Source organism: Octopus bimaculoides, chromosome 1 (assembly GCF_046866305.1).
Source record: "Octopus bimaculoides isolate indiv1 chromosome 1, ASM4686630v1, whole genome shotgun sequence".
NCBI lineage: Eukaryota > Metazoa > Mollusca > Cephalopoda > Octopoda > Octopodidae > Octopus > Octopus bimaculoides.
In genome coordinates this window covers 160,967,928-160,981,494 of record NC_142928.1, presented here as the reverse complement: position 1 = coordinate 160,981,494, position 13,567 = coordinate 160,967,928, and the positions used below count along the sequence as shown (strand labels likewise).

The following is a 13,567-nucleotide window of genomic DNA, read 5'->3' as shown; positions in this document are numbered from 1 at the left end:
CCCATGACCCATTGGTTCACCTAGAAAGTCTGAGTTTCCCAGCAACGGAGTTTTGTTTCATGGTTTTTTTTTTTTCTTTTCCAGGTTATTTCACATGCTTTCAACGAATGTGACATCAAAATCATGCATAAACGGTTGCTATTTCTTGCACGCCCTGCTACCATGTAACAAGTACTTTGGGTCCTATATCGCAAACTAGCAGAAATACCCGGCGTTGCCCGGGTTAAAGAGAATAATGAAATCTAAAAACGCCGTCTAGACTACGCATCATCTTTATATATAGAGATGTATATACACACACGCACCCAAACACACGTATATATATGTATATCAATATAAATATATGAAAGTCAATGAAGTTTCGTAAAAGAAGGTGATCATGTACATACTTTCTTGCTGTTGTGATTATAATAACACCTCATTGTAAACTATGTTCCTTGTTTTCCCTTGTGGAGCATATACAAATAGGTTTTTTGTTGCTGCCCACTCTTGAGCAGCCAACATACAGTTGTCCATGTGAGAAGCAGGGCTCTTCCAAGAGAAGACCAGCTACAGACAGTGTTTGACCCTGATATTTGTTTATGGACATGGCAAAAGTCACACGAAGGGGGAATTGTAGTCTTCTGAATGTAAAAGGAATGTCTGCTCCTGATGGAGTAAGAGGAATTCTTGGAATAAAGACGTCATCCCCTTTTGCACATCCAGAAAGAATGGTAGCCTCAATAACGTGTGACATCATTTTCTAAATAATGCTCATCTGTTATGTTCGGGTTAAAATTTCATCAACATCAAAAATATATGAATTTTCATGGGAGTTATGGCCGTTATGCAAAGAATATAATTTCCAAATTTCATAAAGATCCATTCAGTATTTTTGACGTAGTTTTGGATAAGAAAACAAATGACTAATGTGTGTGTTTGTGTGCATGTGTATGTGTGTGTGATGGGTGTATATATGTATAGATATCTGTATGCATGTATATATGTATATATGTGTACATCTATATATATATATATATACATCTACACATATGTATACATATACGTGTATGTATAGATCTATATATATATACATATACGTGTACATCTATATGTATACATATACATCTCTCTCTCTTTCTCTCTCTGAAAGTATCTGTCATTACAGTATCGAAATGGTGTACATATACATCTCTCTCTCTCTCTCTTTCTGTCTCTCTCTTTCTCTCTTTCTCTCTCTGTGAAAGTATCTGTCACTACAGTATCGAAATGTGATTGTTTCAGTTAGTAGAATAGTTTCATTTTTAAAGTGAAAGTATTTGACATGAGTGTTTTTGTTTCACTTTTGACACGTAATACTTAAATAGTGGAGGAGATATTATGTTGCCGTGTGCTCGAACTCTGCAAGAAGTTAATAATTTTTTTGACTAAAACACAACTGGAACCCTAAGTAAGGCATGTGTAAAATTTGTACTGCACTGCCAAAGGTAATATGAAAATAAATACACTAAAAAATTAAGATAAAATATACTATTTCTTAGATATTTCGGGTACACGCAAATAGTATTAGTAAGATAAATCAGAGAAGTTCCTTTCAGTCCATACTCTGATGGTGTGATCTGAAAGGAAGATTTTAATCCAAGAGATGAGAGATAGATGAAATCCATCATCCATTGGTAGGAAACTTAGTAAGAAATTTTTTGTGCTAGACATACTCAAAAACCTAAGATAAGGAAATAAACATTCTTCAGTTTAGTAGTTTGTGGATGTGCTCTACCAATAACAAATCTTTGCATTTTCACTGAACCATTTCTCTAATGTTTGCCTTCCTTGGATAGCCATGTATCTCATCTACTGTAAGACATGTGTTTTTATCCCTCTATCATACTTTAACCTCTCATCACCTAAAATGAGTCTTGTAAGTTACTTGGTAATCTTTCTTGTACCAGTGCCATGTAAAAAGCACCCAGTACACCTTGTGAAATGGTTGGCATTAGGAAAGACAACTACACACCATGCTGAAGCAGACACTGGAGCATGGGCAGTCCTCTGGCTTATTGACTCCTGTGAAACTGTCCAACCCATACCAGCATGAAAAACAAATGTTAAATGACAACGTCAGTGATCATGATGACTGGATTCAGTTTGAATGTTGAGTTTGGTGATGATGATTTGTTCAGCAGTCAGATGGACTCATGGACTTGGTCGTCTCCAGTTGGTTTTCATGATGATGGAATGGCAGAATCAATGAGCTATTTAGTACCAGTGCTTAAAGCAAAGGTACATCTGTGATGCTCTTTTACAAAGAAGAAGGCAAAAGACTACTGATGATGGAGTAGTGAGAAATCACAGTTGTGGTGACCCATTCCAAATTTTGCAATGACTTCATTACAGTCATGTTAGAACCAACACTGGCATTAAAACCACTAGCAATAACAAATTTGCCTGTTTTCAGAATAAAGAAATGTAAAGTTACTCATAGAATTTAGCCTTCATTTCATCTGTATAGGTCAGTTCATGGCTGCACTGGGTTTTACAATCTTCAAATTATTATTCGTACCTTAAGAAGACTCAGATAATCTACCAGCTGGGAATATCTTCTCTAGAAAACCAGTATTAATCTTATCCTACTCTATCCTTCTTTAGCAACTCCAAAAGAAGGTAAAACTAGACACTCTTTTACAATAAACACCTACTCTTGAAATCAAGATTTCACTCAAGGCTGCAATGTCAAGTTTTTGTCCAGTCAAAGCTAACTGTATCGTCTTTATCCACAAGCCAGTGAGAGTAATGGCCTGTTCTGTATTTATCACCTTTTCAACATTTAAGTAAAGTCTTTGTCAGTTATGGAATTAAGTAGGTAATGTATAGGGTATCTTTTCAGGCCCCTTCTTCAAAAGGTGAGCAGAACATTCTTGAAAAAGGGTGCTGAACACTGATGCTGCTCCAAAAAGAAAAGAAACTTCTAAGATTACAGGAAATCAAATTTCCAACCAAAGTTGAGCTTTGTGTCAGCAATACTTCACTTATGAAGTATTGCAATAATATGCCAGTCATGAGCACAAGTAAAAGGATGAAATGTCAAAATCAAAAGCTTAATTGTCAACAAAATCATTTCACATTCAAAAGAAGGTGGGGTACAAGAACTGGAAAATCATATCAAAACGTTCCATTTGCTTTAATATAACTCAAGTGTAATACTTACCCAGGATCTGTTACTTTGGGCTTTTTGTAAAAGGGTGGAACATATTTTTCATAAACTTGTTTTGCTTTCACATTACCAATTTTTTTCATCAGCTAAAAAATGAAACAAATGAAGAGGTTCTGCATTATTAAGAAGTGCAGACATAGTTTCTAAATAGATTTGAAATTAACTGAAAAACACATTGTTAGTTTGTTACTTATGTTCCAAAGTTCATCATCCCAATAGTAGACCATTAGATTAGTGTAGACTGTTGGTTCCTTTAAAGTGGGCACTAATGATCCTCGATGGATGTAAGGGAGATGAGAGGGAGTATAATCATTTAACATTTTCATAACCATATTTCTAATGAACTACATGAGTAATAGTCGATCTTATGTAAAAGTTGACTCCCTATTTTTAGCCAAAAAAATTGGGAATATTCCATAGATCCCATATAAAAGTCAACCCTAGTATTTCATGAACAACAGGACAACATTTGTGGGTCAAGGTACCATATTCTCCTGTATGTAGAAATAACACAGTAGCCTGCTCTATAGGTGGAATGCTTGGTGTTTATAATGGAATGCTCAGTGCTTATAGTAAAACACCATTTAATAGCAAGCATTACACATCTGTTGATGGGTGCTACATCACCATACTAAAATGTATGCACAGGATATGTTGCAAGCCTGCATACATCTTCAAGCACAACACACACAAGCGTTATGCACTCATCATTTACATAGTGAGAAACATGTTTCACAGACAGCACTATTGGTGAACATTGACAAATGCAACTGTCTGAATTCATACAAAGGCAGGACTTTGATAAGCCTAAAAACATTCAAGTAATCACTAGATCAGTGGTTCCAATACAACCTTTATATTTTCTTCATCCCCAAATACAATAAACACATGCATCATACGCTCATCTGTTTACATGGTGAGAAACATGTTTCACAGACAGCACTATCAATGAATAACAGCAAACACCACTGTATGAATTTGTACAGAGGTATGATTTTGGTAAGCCTAAGAACATTTAGTTAATTGCTAGATCAGTGGTTCCCCTTTTTTTTTTTGCCATAGAATCCTTTGACATTATTTTTAAAAATGTGGAACCCCTGATAACTTTCAGGGAACCCTGGGGTTTTGCAGAACACACTCTGGAAATCCCTGCTCCAGAATAACAAATCTACACCATATCATGGACATTTACTGGTAACTGCACATGACATCTTGCAACTTTTTTTGAAACACACCGAGTAGGTATCAGCTGTATGCACCGTATTACGGTAGGTAGTGGCATGCCGGTACTGGGTAGGCATGTTACCAGTGGTAATATAACATAATTATGAGATATAAATTGATTTCACTCAGCTAGTCTGTTAAGTTTGATGGATACAAATAAAAGAGAAAGTGTAAATATTTATATGAGCTACGCGGTCTTGTTTATGAGTTATGTTATTTACAAGGAAGTGCGGTTTGATGCATAGAATTGATAATACTGTAATTCATTGTGTTTTTATTTTTATTCACTTAGACATCAGTTGGGCTTCTACTACTAACATGGTACTTCTGGTTCTAGCTTGAATTTCAGCCCCTCAAAAGTAGTATCTATGTAATAGTTGACCCCATAAATTTGACATTAAAAAAGGGTCTGAAAAATTCAACTTTTACATGAGTATATACAGTAATTTTGAAAATTAATAAAACTCCAATAGCATTTAATAAAGTACCTAATACTTACATTTATTTCTGTATTAAGCTGACGTTTGGAACATTAAAGTTTATTTCATGTTTTATCAAGAATATGAACATTACACACACTTTAAAATAAGCAGTTTTCTAACATAGAACTGGAGAAAATTTCAAGTACCAAAATGGTTAAATTATTAGTGAAACAATTTTTAAAGACAATGGATTTTTTACTAGCCCTCTTGAAATATTTAAGTATTGTTATCTTATAAATTGTTGTTTGTGTGAACTATTTTTCTGGGTCATTCTATAGAGTATGAAGTAGGAAGGAATTACTCATGATGAATTACTCAAGTTGACAATAAATATGGATCTCTAATGTAAAACTAACTGTAAATTCCAGAGTTCCAGCCTGACAATAAACACTGGTTTAATTACTGCAATAAGATTATCTTGAAAACAAATGTAACTCATAACATCACAGTGGAAGAAACAATCAGTTGTAAAGTTATTTAACATCAACAATTCATGTAGATATAAAAATCTTACTGATTTACTTATCTCACATCAGTAAATAACTACATGATCACTCAATGTGGTGAAAAATAGCAAACAAATCTCTCTCAAACATTGAGAAGGATGCGCTGGATATCAGAAACAGAGATTAATTGTTTTTACAGACAGGATGATCACAGCTTGAATCCATCTTATTATACATCTGATTGGTCAGCACTAAGCTAGAGCTAAACAACAACAATTCGGTCCTAAAATTTGCAATACAAAATAAAATTTTAATTAAAGTAAATCCAAAATAAAAACTGGGGGCCAGAAATTAAGACAATTCCCGCAAACAGCCAATCTTGAACCCTAATGATATGGCCTGGAAAACTATAATAGAAGGAAGAGAGCTGAGAAGCAAGCCCTCATGAACAATTACTTGCATGCTGAAATCCTTAACATACTCTCTTACTGACACCCTTCTTGTGAATGGCATGCAAAGCTCTCACAAGTCATTTATCTACATCCTAGTTTCTTAACAACCATGAGACTAGAATTTGAAAATATGCCAAAAGCTTTCTATAAGTAAATGAATACTAGACATAGTGATTTGCTCTTGGCTTAGAACTTCTCTTGTAGACTCACCACAAAGAGGCACTGGTGATTCTTCATTCTGGTATAAATCCAAACTGCATTCTATCTAAGCTAATTCTTTTCCTAATTAGTTGGTACCTTCTTTTGATGCCTCTATAATTGCTCCTTTCTGAAGCAGCTCTTTTTCTTTCATAGTAACTGATAACAATGCTAAACCAATCATTAAGGATGACACTACTCTGACTTAAATATGAAGGTGGCTATTACATATCCTGCTTTGATAGATATTTTCAGTATCTGAATGACTACTCCTGATGGTCACTAGCCTTCATATCCTTTAATAACTCAATCATACAGAAGTCAACTTAAATGCCTGATCTCTCAGTTGAGTTTACTTGGAGTAGTTTCTCTCATTCAGCAACCTCCCACGACATTTCCATGACTCTTTCTTCTTAGCATCAATGAGGACAAGTGCACCACACTATCATTATAGATGTACTTCACCAACAGTGTCCTGGTTCATACTGACACACTGCTTTGCAATATAAAACACCTCACACTACAGAACATTGGCAAACCATTTGCTTTCAGTTTGTCCCATATTAAATATACCTTTTCTATAGCTTCCTTTGAAGCTAACTTATATTGTTTCTTGATACCCACTTTCAATCATTTTTTACAGGCCTGATTCTATTTTAGTTCATATAACGATCTAGTGACAAACTTCACCACCTTCTCACTTTGTCTCTGGTTGGAACATTGCTCCATCCACAGATGTGGTCTATAGCTTGCAAGCAAGCTGTTTTGTAGAAACTTCTTTATCTTCTATCTTCTCTTCATTACTATATGTTTCACCTCACATGACTTTGAACTTACAAATAGCCAAGGGATATATTATCCATCATGCCAAGTAAAATTGCAGTCATGGTAGATACAGGAGTCACGCAAATGGCACCTGTGCTGGTAGCATGTAAAAGCACTTTTTGAGTGTTGGGCCTCACAGAGGCAAGGACTGAGACCATTTGGCATTATGCTATGCTTGAGAAGAAGACCCATCAAGCCAAGTAAAACCACAGTCATGACAAATACCGGTGTCATACAAATGGAACCCATGCTAATGGCACATAAAAGCACCCATTACACTCTCAGTGTGTTTGGTGTTAGGAAGGGCATCCAGACGTAGAAACAACGAGAAAACAGACTAGTGCAGCCTTCCAGTTTGCCAGCCCTGGTCAACCTATCCAACCCATGCCAGCAGGGACAATGGATGTTAAATGACAATGATGATGATCTTTGTTCAAATTTGTCAATCTAGCTCTAATGCTAATGTCACTAATCACTAATCTATGTTGAGTGATACTTTCTTTACTAGACAAAAATTTAGTGTTCACAACCATCTGTCTATGCCATTTCCTGGCATCTATGAAATCTAACTAGCTGATGTGTTCCCTTGGTGATGAGATAGTTGGACAGTAAATAACTAGGTCATCAGCACTACAAAACACCATGAACCTTGATTCAGTTTCATTTCTGTACCATAAAAATAATAGTTTCATGTTCATCAGAATAGCCATCATAGTGTTGACTAATAAATTCATTAAAGTCTCCAGCTACAATGCAGTTACTACTACCTATTATCAAAGAAGTTTATGAGAAGACCATATAGAAATAGTTCTTTTGCTTAGTTGTCAGTTCTGCCTGTGGAGCATATGCAGAGAAGAGGTTGTTTCCAATAAAAGTTCAATGTTTCAATTGAGTTGAAATAGTAAAATGGCTTCAATAAGAATCAACTTGAGATCAGAACTTCTGGAGAGTACCTGACTATGATGACAATGCCACAGACAAAATATATAAACATTTTTTTATTGATTATTCTAGGAAAGAAAGGCAGTGTCCATAACCACAATTTATCCTCAAATCAGAACACAAAGAGCCGGGACAAAAATCACAAGGTCTTCTAACAATTCTGCTAACCCACCTGCATTTACACTTTATTTTAACAATCCCAAAAAGAAAAACGGCAAAGTTGACCATGGTGGGGTTTAACTCAGAGTGCAGAGAGCTGGAACAGATAGTGCAAGGCATTTTGCCTCATGTTGTAAAGCCTCTGCCAATTCACCACCAGTTCCAAAGTTCCACATTGAAAATGATGTTCTGTTGCAACATCTATGTAGAGATCACTATTGTCATGTCTATAACTAGTCTAAGCTTAATCATTTTGGTCACATATTATGATTACCTCTATTACTCAATCCATTTTTCTGTTAACAATAAGTTTTATTCTATCCACTCGCGTGCCGTTATTTATTCAGAATTTGTACTAATACTATTACAAAGAAATGAACAGCTGTAGTATCCACAACATGACAAAGATGATATCCTAACAAATTCTATATATCAAAATATAAATTTCAAAAAGAAGCTAATTCATCTTCCTTTACTTATGCCAGTCATTAGAGAACAACCATATTGTAGCACCACTTTGAAGGGTTTTGGTCAAACAAATCAACACTAGTACTTATTTTTCTTTTTAAGCCTGGTACTTACTTTATTGATCTCTTTTGCTGAACTGCTAAGTTACAGGGATGTAAACAAACCAACACCAGTTGTAAAGTGGTGGTAGGGGAGAAACACAAACACACACACACACAACAGGCTTCTTTCAGTTTCCATCAACCAAACCCACCCACAAGGCTTTATCACTTGCCCAATGTATCATGCAGTAGCATAGAACCCAGGACCATGTGGCTGGGAAGAAAACTTTTTACCACACCTTAACAGTTTTAACTCTATTTATAGCTTTTTTTTTTCTCAAGCTAATGGATATTTAAATACAGTTACTTCAAATATGTGTACATATTTAGAGCCAGAAATGATGCTTCTATGTGGTCATTATATCTGGAAATAGCAGCTAAATCTCCTCCAATTGTCTCTTTAAAATATAGAACACATTTGGTAATATAGTCTAAGATACACTGTTTGAATTAATAATGGGATAGTCAAAGCTGGAATGCTTTTGATAATAGGTCTACTTGATGAGTCTTATCTGGAGATAAATAATAATAACAAAAGACTTAACCATGAAGAATGAAACTTGTTATCAATAAGGCAGTAGTTGCCTTACCTAGTAACATAACTCAAATATTGTAACTTGGTTCAATGTAAAGGTCAAGGGAACAGAAGTCCAGTAGAACATTGCAGTCATTAATCTTTTTTTCAAAAATAGATTCATTACATAAAAATAGTTAAAAATGAAAGAAGTAGATAACAACTAATCACAGAAATTTATAATCTTTGAAATGTATCACAAAAAGTAAGTTGTTGATTAAAAATGAACTGGATGAAAAGAAGACAGTGAAGAAACTTGGGGTAGACTACAACAGCTAATCTCCACCAGCTGCATGTAAAGAGTAGGTCAAAATCATAACGTTATCAGGATCTGAACGAAACTTCTCACCAGCACTGAAAATGTTAAAATGTTGCAGATGTGATGATGATGGAAGGGATGGTGTTGTTGAAAAGGTGTAGGAAGATCTATCATTTCCACCAATTTATTCACATACCCTGTTATTACATCATATTTTAGTGACTTAACAAAAACTGCCAACAAAAATGTCAAATTGTATTTGAAATGCTATCCCTTTGTCCTTGACTGAGAAACGTTAACATCAAGTTGAACAGTTCTACATTGCTGCATAGTTGGCTTGCTGATTTCTAACTAATCCTAAACTTGCTCTCCACAACCCCCTTTCACTTCAGCTGTTACCATCGCATAACTTTTTCATTCAACACATATTGTCTATTTCCATTTACAAATCATTGTGATTAATTTTGTTCTTTTTTCTTTATAACTCCCCTCACACAGTCACCAGGCAGTGATTGAATCTATTATCCATGTACTGTGGTAATGTAGCAAATAACATATGTAGAAAAGACAAAAAAATCTCAATAGGCACAAGCATGACTGCATGGTTATAGGTGCAGGCGTGGCTGTGTGGTAAGAAGCTTGCTTTCCAACCACATGGTTCCTAGTTCAGTCCCACAGCATGGCACATTGGGCATCTTCTACTATAGCCTCAGGCTGACCCAAGCCTTGTGAGTAGATTTGGTAGATGAAAACTGAAAGAAGCCCATCATATGTGTGTGTGTGTGTGTCTTTGTGTTCGTCCCCTCATCACCTCTTGACAACCAGTGTTGGCGAGTTTATGTTCCTGTAACTTAGCAGTTCAGCAAAAGAGACTGAAACAATAAGTACTATGCTTTAAAAAAAAACTAAGTCCAAGTGTTGATTTGTTTAACTAAAAAACCCTTCAAGACGGTGCCCTAGCATGATCCACTTGGAAAAAGGAAACAAATCCTAGCAGTCGTGGGTAACCCTTACAGAAGGGAGACAATTGAAGGAAGTTAAAAATACCTTCAAAGAAAAATTAATTTTTATGCTTAGGGTTACCACTTGTCTTTTTTCTTATGTTGTATCTATTTTGCTGGGACTAATTTTTAATTCACAAGCATGGATGTGTAATAAGAAGTACTTCCCAGTCACATGGTCCTGGGTTCAATTCTATTGCATTGCATCCTGGGCAAATGTCTTCTTTTGTAACCCTGGACTGACCAAAGTCTTGTAAGTGAATTAGGTAGACAGAAACTGAAAGAAGCCTGTCATATACATATCTTTCACTTGTTTCAACCATTAGACTGCAGCCATGCTGGGGCACTGCCTTGAAGAATTTTAGCTAAATAAATTGACCACAGTACTTTAAAAAAAAAAAAAAAAAGCCTATTGATTTCTTTTGCCAAACTGCTAAGTTACAGAGACATAAATACACCAACACAGGTTGCAAGTGGTGATGGGGCACAAAAACAAACACACACACATACACATACACATATATATGTGACATGTTTCTTTCAGTTTCTGTCTACAAAATCTACTCACAAGGCTTTGGTTGGCCCAAGGCTAAAGCAGAAGACACTTGCCCGAGGTGTCACATGGTAGGACTTAAATCAGATCCAAGTGGTTGGGAAGCAAGCTTTCTACCACACAGCCACATCTGAGCCTATATATATATATGTGTGGGGGGGGGGGTCTGTTTGTGTAACTGATTCCTTTTCTTGACATCATGATAGTCGTTAATAAATGTCTCCATCATGCAAGTTGTGTCCTTCATTCCTAATCTTCTGTGAAAACATGTCTGGTCAGGGTTGGCAACATCTGCCTCAACAAAATTCTGTCCAACCCATGTGAGCATGGACAAGTGGACATTAAAAATGATGATGATTATCAAATTTATACATCATATCTGGCAGATATTCTTCAACCCACTGATGTTGACAACACTACCTTACATTATTTGCTGTTTTCATTGTCTCATTTTTAATTCCCATTTCTCATTAACAAAATTCAGTTCTGCATCTAAAAGAAAACTAAAGTTTGTAGAAACAAGCAATATTTGACAGCCTAAAAATACAAACTTTTATTTATTTTCAGAAATCTCACTTTTTATAAATGATTCCATCCTGAAGAATTTCCCCATTATTTCAACTGGAACAAGTCATTTCTTGGAAGTTTCACTTAGAAAATAACTCATATACAATTTTTATATCCAAAGAAAACTAAAGTTTGTAGAAACAAGCAACATTTGATAGCCTTTAATAGTATAAGAATACAAACTATTATTTATCTTCAGAAATCTCACTTTACATAAACGATTCCATCCTGAAGAATTTCCCCACCATCCCAATTGGAACAGGTCATCTCTTGGAACTTTGGATATAAAAATTGTATTTGAGTCATTTTCTAAGCTGAAAATATATCTACCAAAACTTTACCTATTATGGAATAATCACATATGCCATACAACCACTTTAGTCTAACATCCTGATTATATCCAGTAGCCATTGAACTTTTTTATTAAACATGCTTACTCACTGTTGTCTCAATGATTTTATTTCCTCCCCACCTCATATTTACTACAATCGACTCTCTGCCCACCAAAATACTGAATGCAACCATGACCACAGATAAAATACTGTACTAAATTTTTTTTTTTTTTTTTTTTTTTTTTTTTTTTTTTTTTTTTTTTTACATCTCATTGCACTGCCTAACCTCCACTATATCATTCTTCATGTTAAGTTTTCCGCACCAAAATAAAAATTGACGTAACTAGTTTGATTCTCTAAAACTGAATTCATCTATTTATTTAGTCCCATTTTGTTATTACACTCCCAACTTTAAAAAATAAACAAAACAAAAAAAACAAAAAAAAAATCTCAATAACTGCCAACATCAACTTCATTGTAATATTAAAAGATCATCAGATCAAGGACACACCTTCTTCAGTAGTGAAATAAATTAAAAAGAAGAAATGCCAGTCTTTTGTGAAGAGAGAATAGTTATTTGAATATATACCAAAAATCAATTCGTTTTTATTTTCATTTCATAAAGATCAATAACAACCCACCTATATTTTATTGTTTTCACTTGATTAAACTCTCTTAAATGTTCTCTGTTATTTAGTTTTTCATCTTTGTATTAACAGCTGGTCTGACCAGTTAACAATAATACTCCTTATACTACAAAGACTGCAACTATATGATTACATTTTGTATGAACCAACGTTTAGAAACATTCTTTTCCTTATTTTTACTCATTAAATTATTTGACCTATATAACATCATTAAAACATAAACGGTAGGGAGGGGGGGGTCTATAAATAATTCCAATGCTCATTGTACCTTTTGGCTGATATCAAACAAAAGACTGCATAAACTTAAGAACATTAGAAATGTTATTCAGACATGCAATAACATATCAAAGTGAATAGTATTTCTCATAAGATATTCTACTATATTATTTTTGTTTCTACTTCGAAGGAAGTTGTTGGCACTCCGTCACTTACGACGTCGAGGGTTCCAGTTGATCCGATCAATGGAACAGCCTGCTCATGAAATTAACGTGCAAGTGGCTGAGCACTCCACAGACACGTGTACCCTTAACATAGTTCTCGGGGATATTCAGCGTGACACAGTGTGACAAGGCTGACCCTTTGAATTACAGGCACAACAGAAACAGGAAGTAAGAGTAAGAGAAAGATGTGGTGAAAGAGTACAGCAGGGTTCGCCACCATCCCCTGCCAGAGCCTCGTGGAGATTTAGGTGTTTTCTCTCAATAAACACTCACAATGCCCGGTCTGGGAATCGAAACCGTGATCCTATGACCGTGAGTTCACTGCCCTAACCACTGGGCCATTATGCCTCCACCTCGAAGGAAGTAATGCCAGGGTATTTTAAATTTAACAAGCCAAATATTTCAAACAGCATGATTGGTTAATTGGTTTTTAGAGAGAAATAATGGTTGCAGGACAATAGATTCAAAAGATCAGAAATTCATTCTCTGCTCTAAGCACTACACTATTTTTCTGGATAAAGATGCATTGTCTTCCATGTGTTAGTCCAATACTAGAAAGAATAACCAGCAGATAGATGCTCCAACACTAATAACACGATTTCATTTATAAATTTTTATTTATTAGTCAGTGGAAGTAATGCAGTGACTTTTGCAGAACCTCCCTGGATGCTGAGACAGATGTTGATGAATATCTGCAGGTCAGTGAC

The 13,567-nt window shown here is 35.2% G+C and overlaps 1 protein-coding gene across 1 annotated transcript in view; it reads right to left on the bottom strand.

Moving 5' to 3' along the window:
* Nucleotides 1-13,567, bottom strand: part of LOC106882873 (arf-GAP with dual PH domain-containing protein 1) — a 90,265-nt gene that overhangs the window by 14,273 nt on the left and 62,425 nt on the right. The window contains exon 3 of the mRNA XM_014933676.3: nucleotides 3,185-3,276. Within this exon, the coding sequence (XP_014789162.1) occupies nucleotides 3,185-3,276 (92 nt within the window). The remainder of the gene's footprint in view (nucleotides 1-3,184; nucleotides 3,277-13,567) is intronic.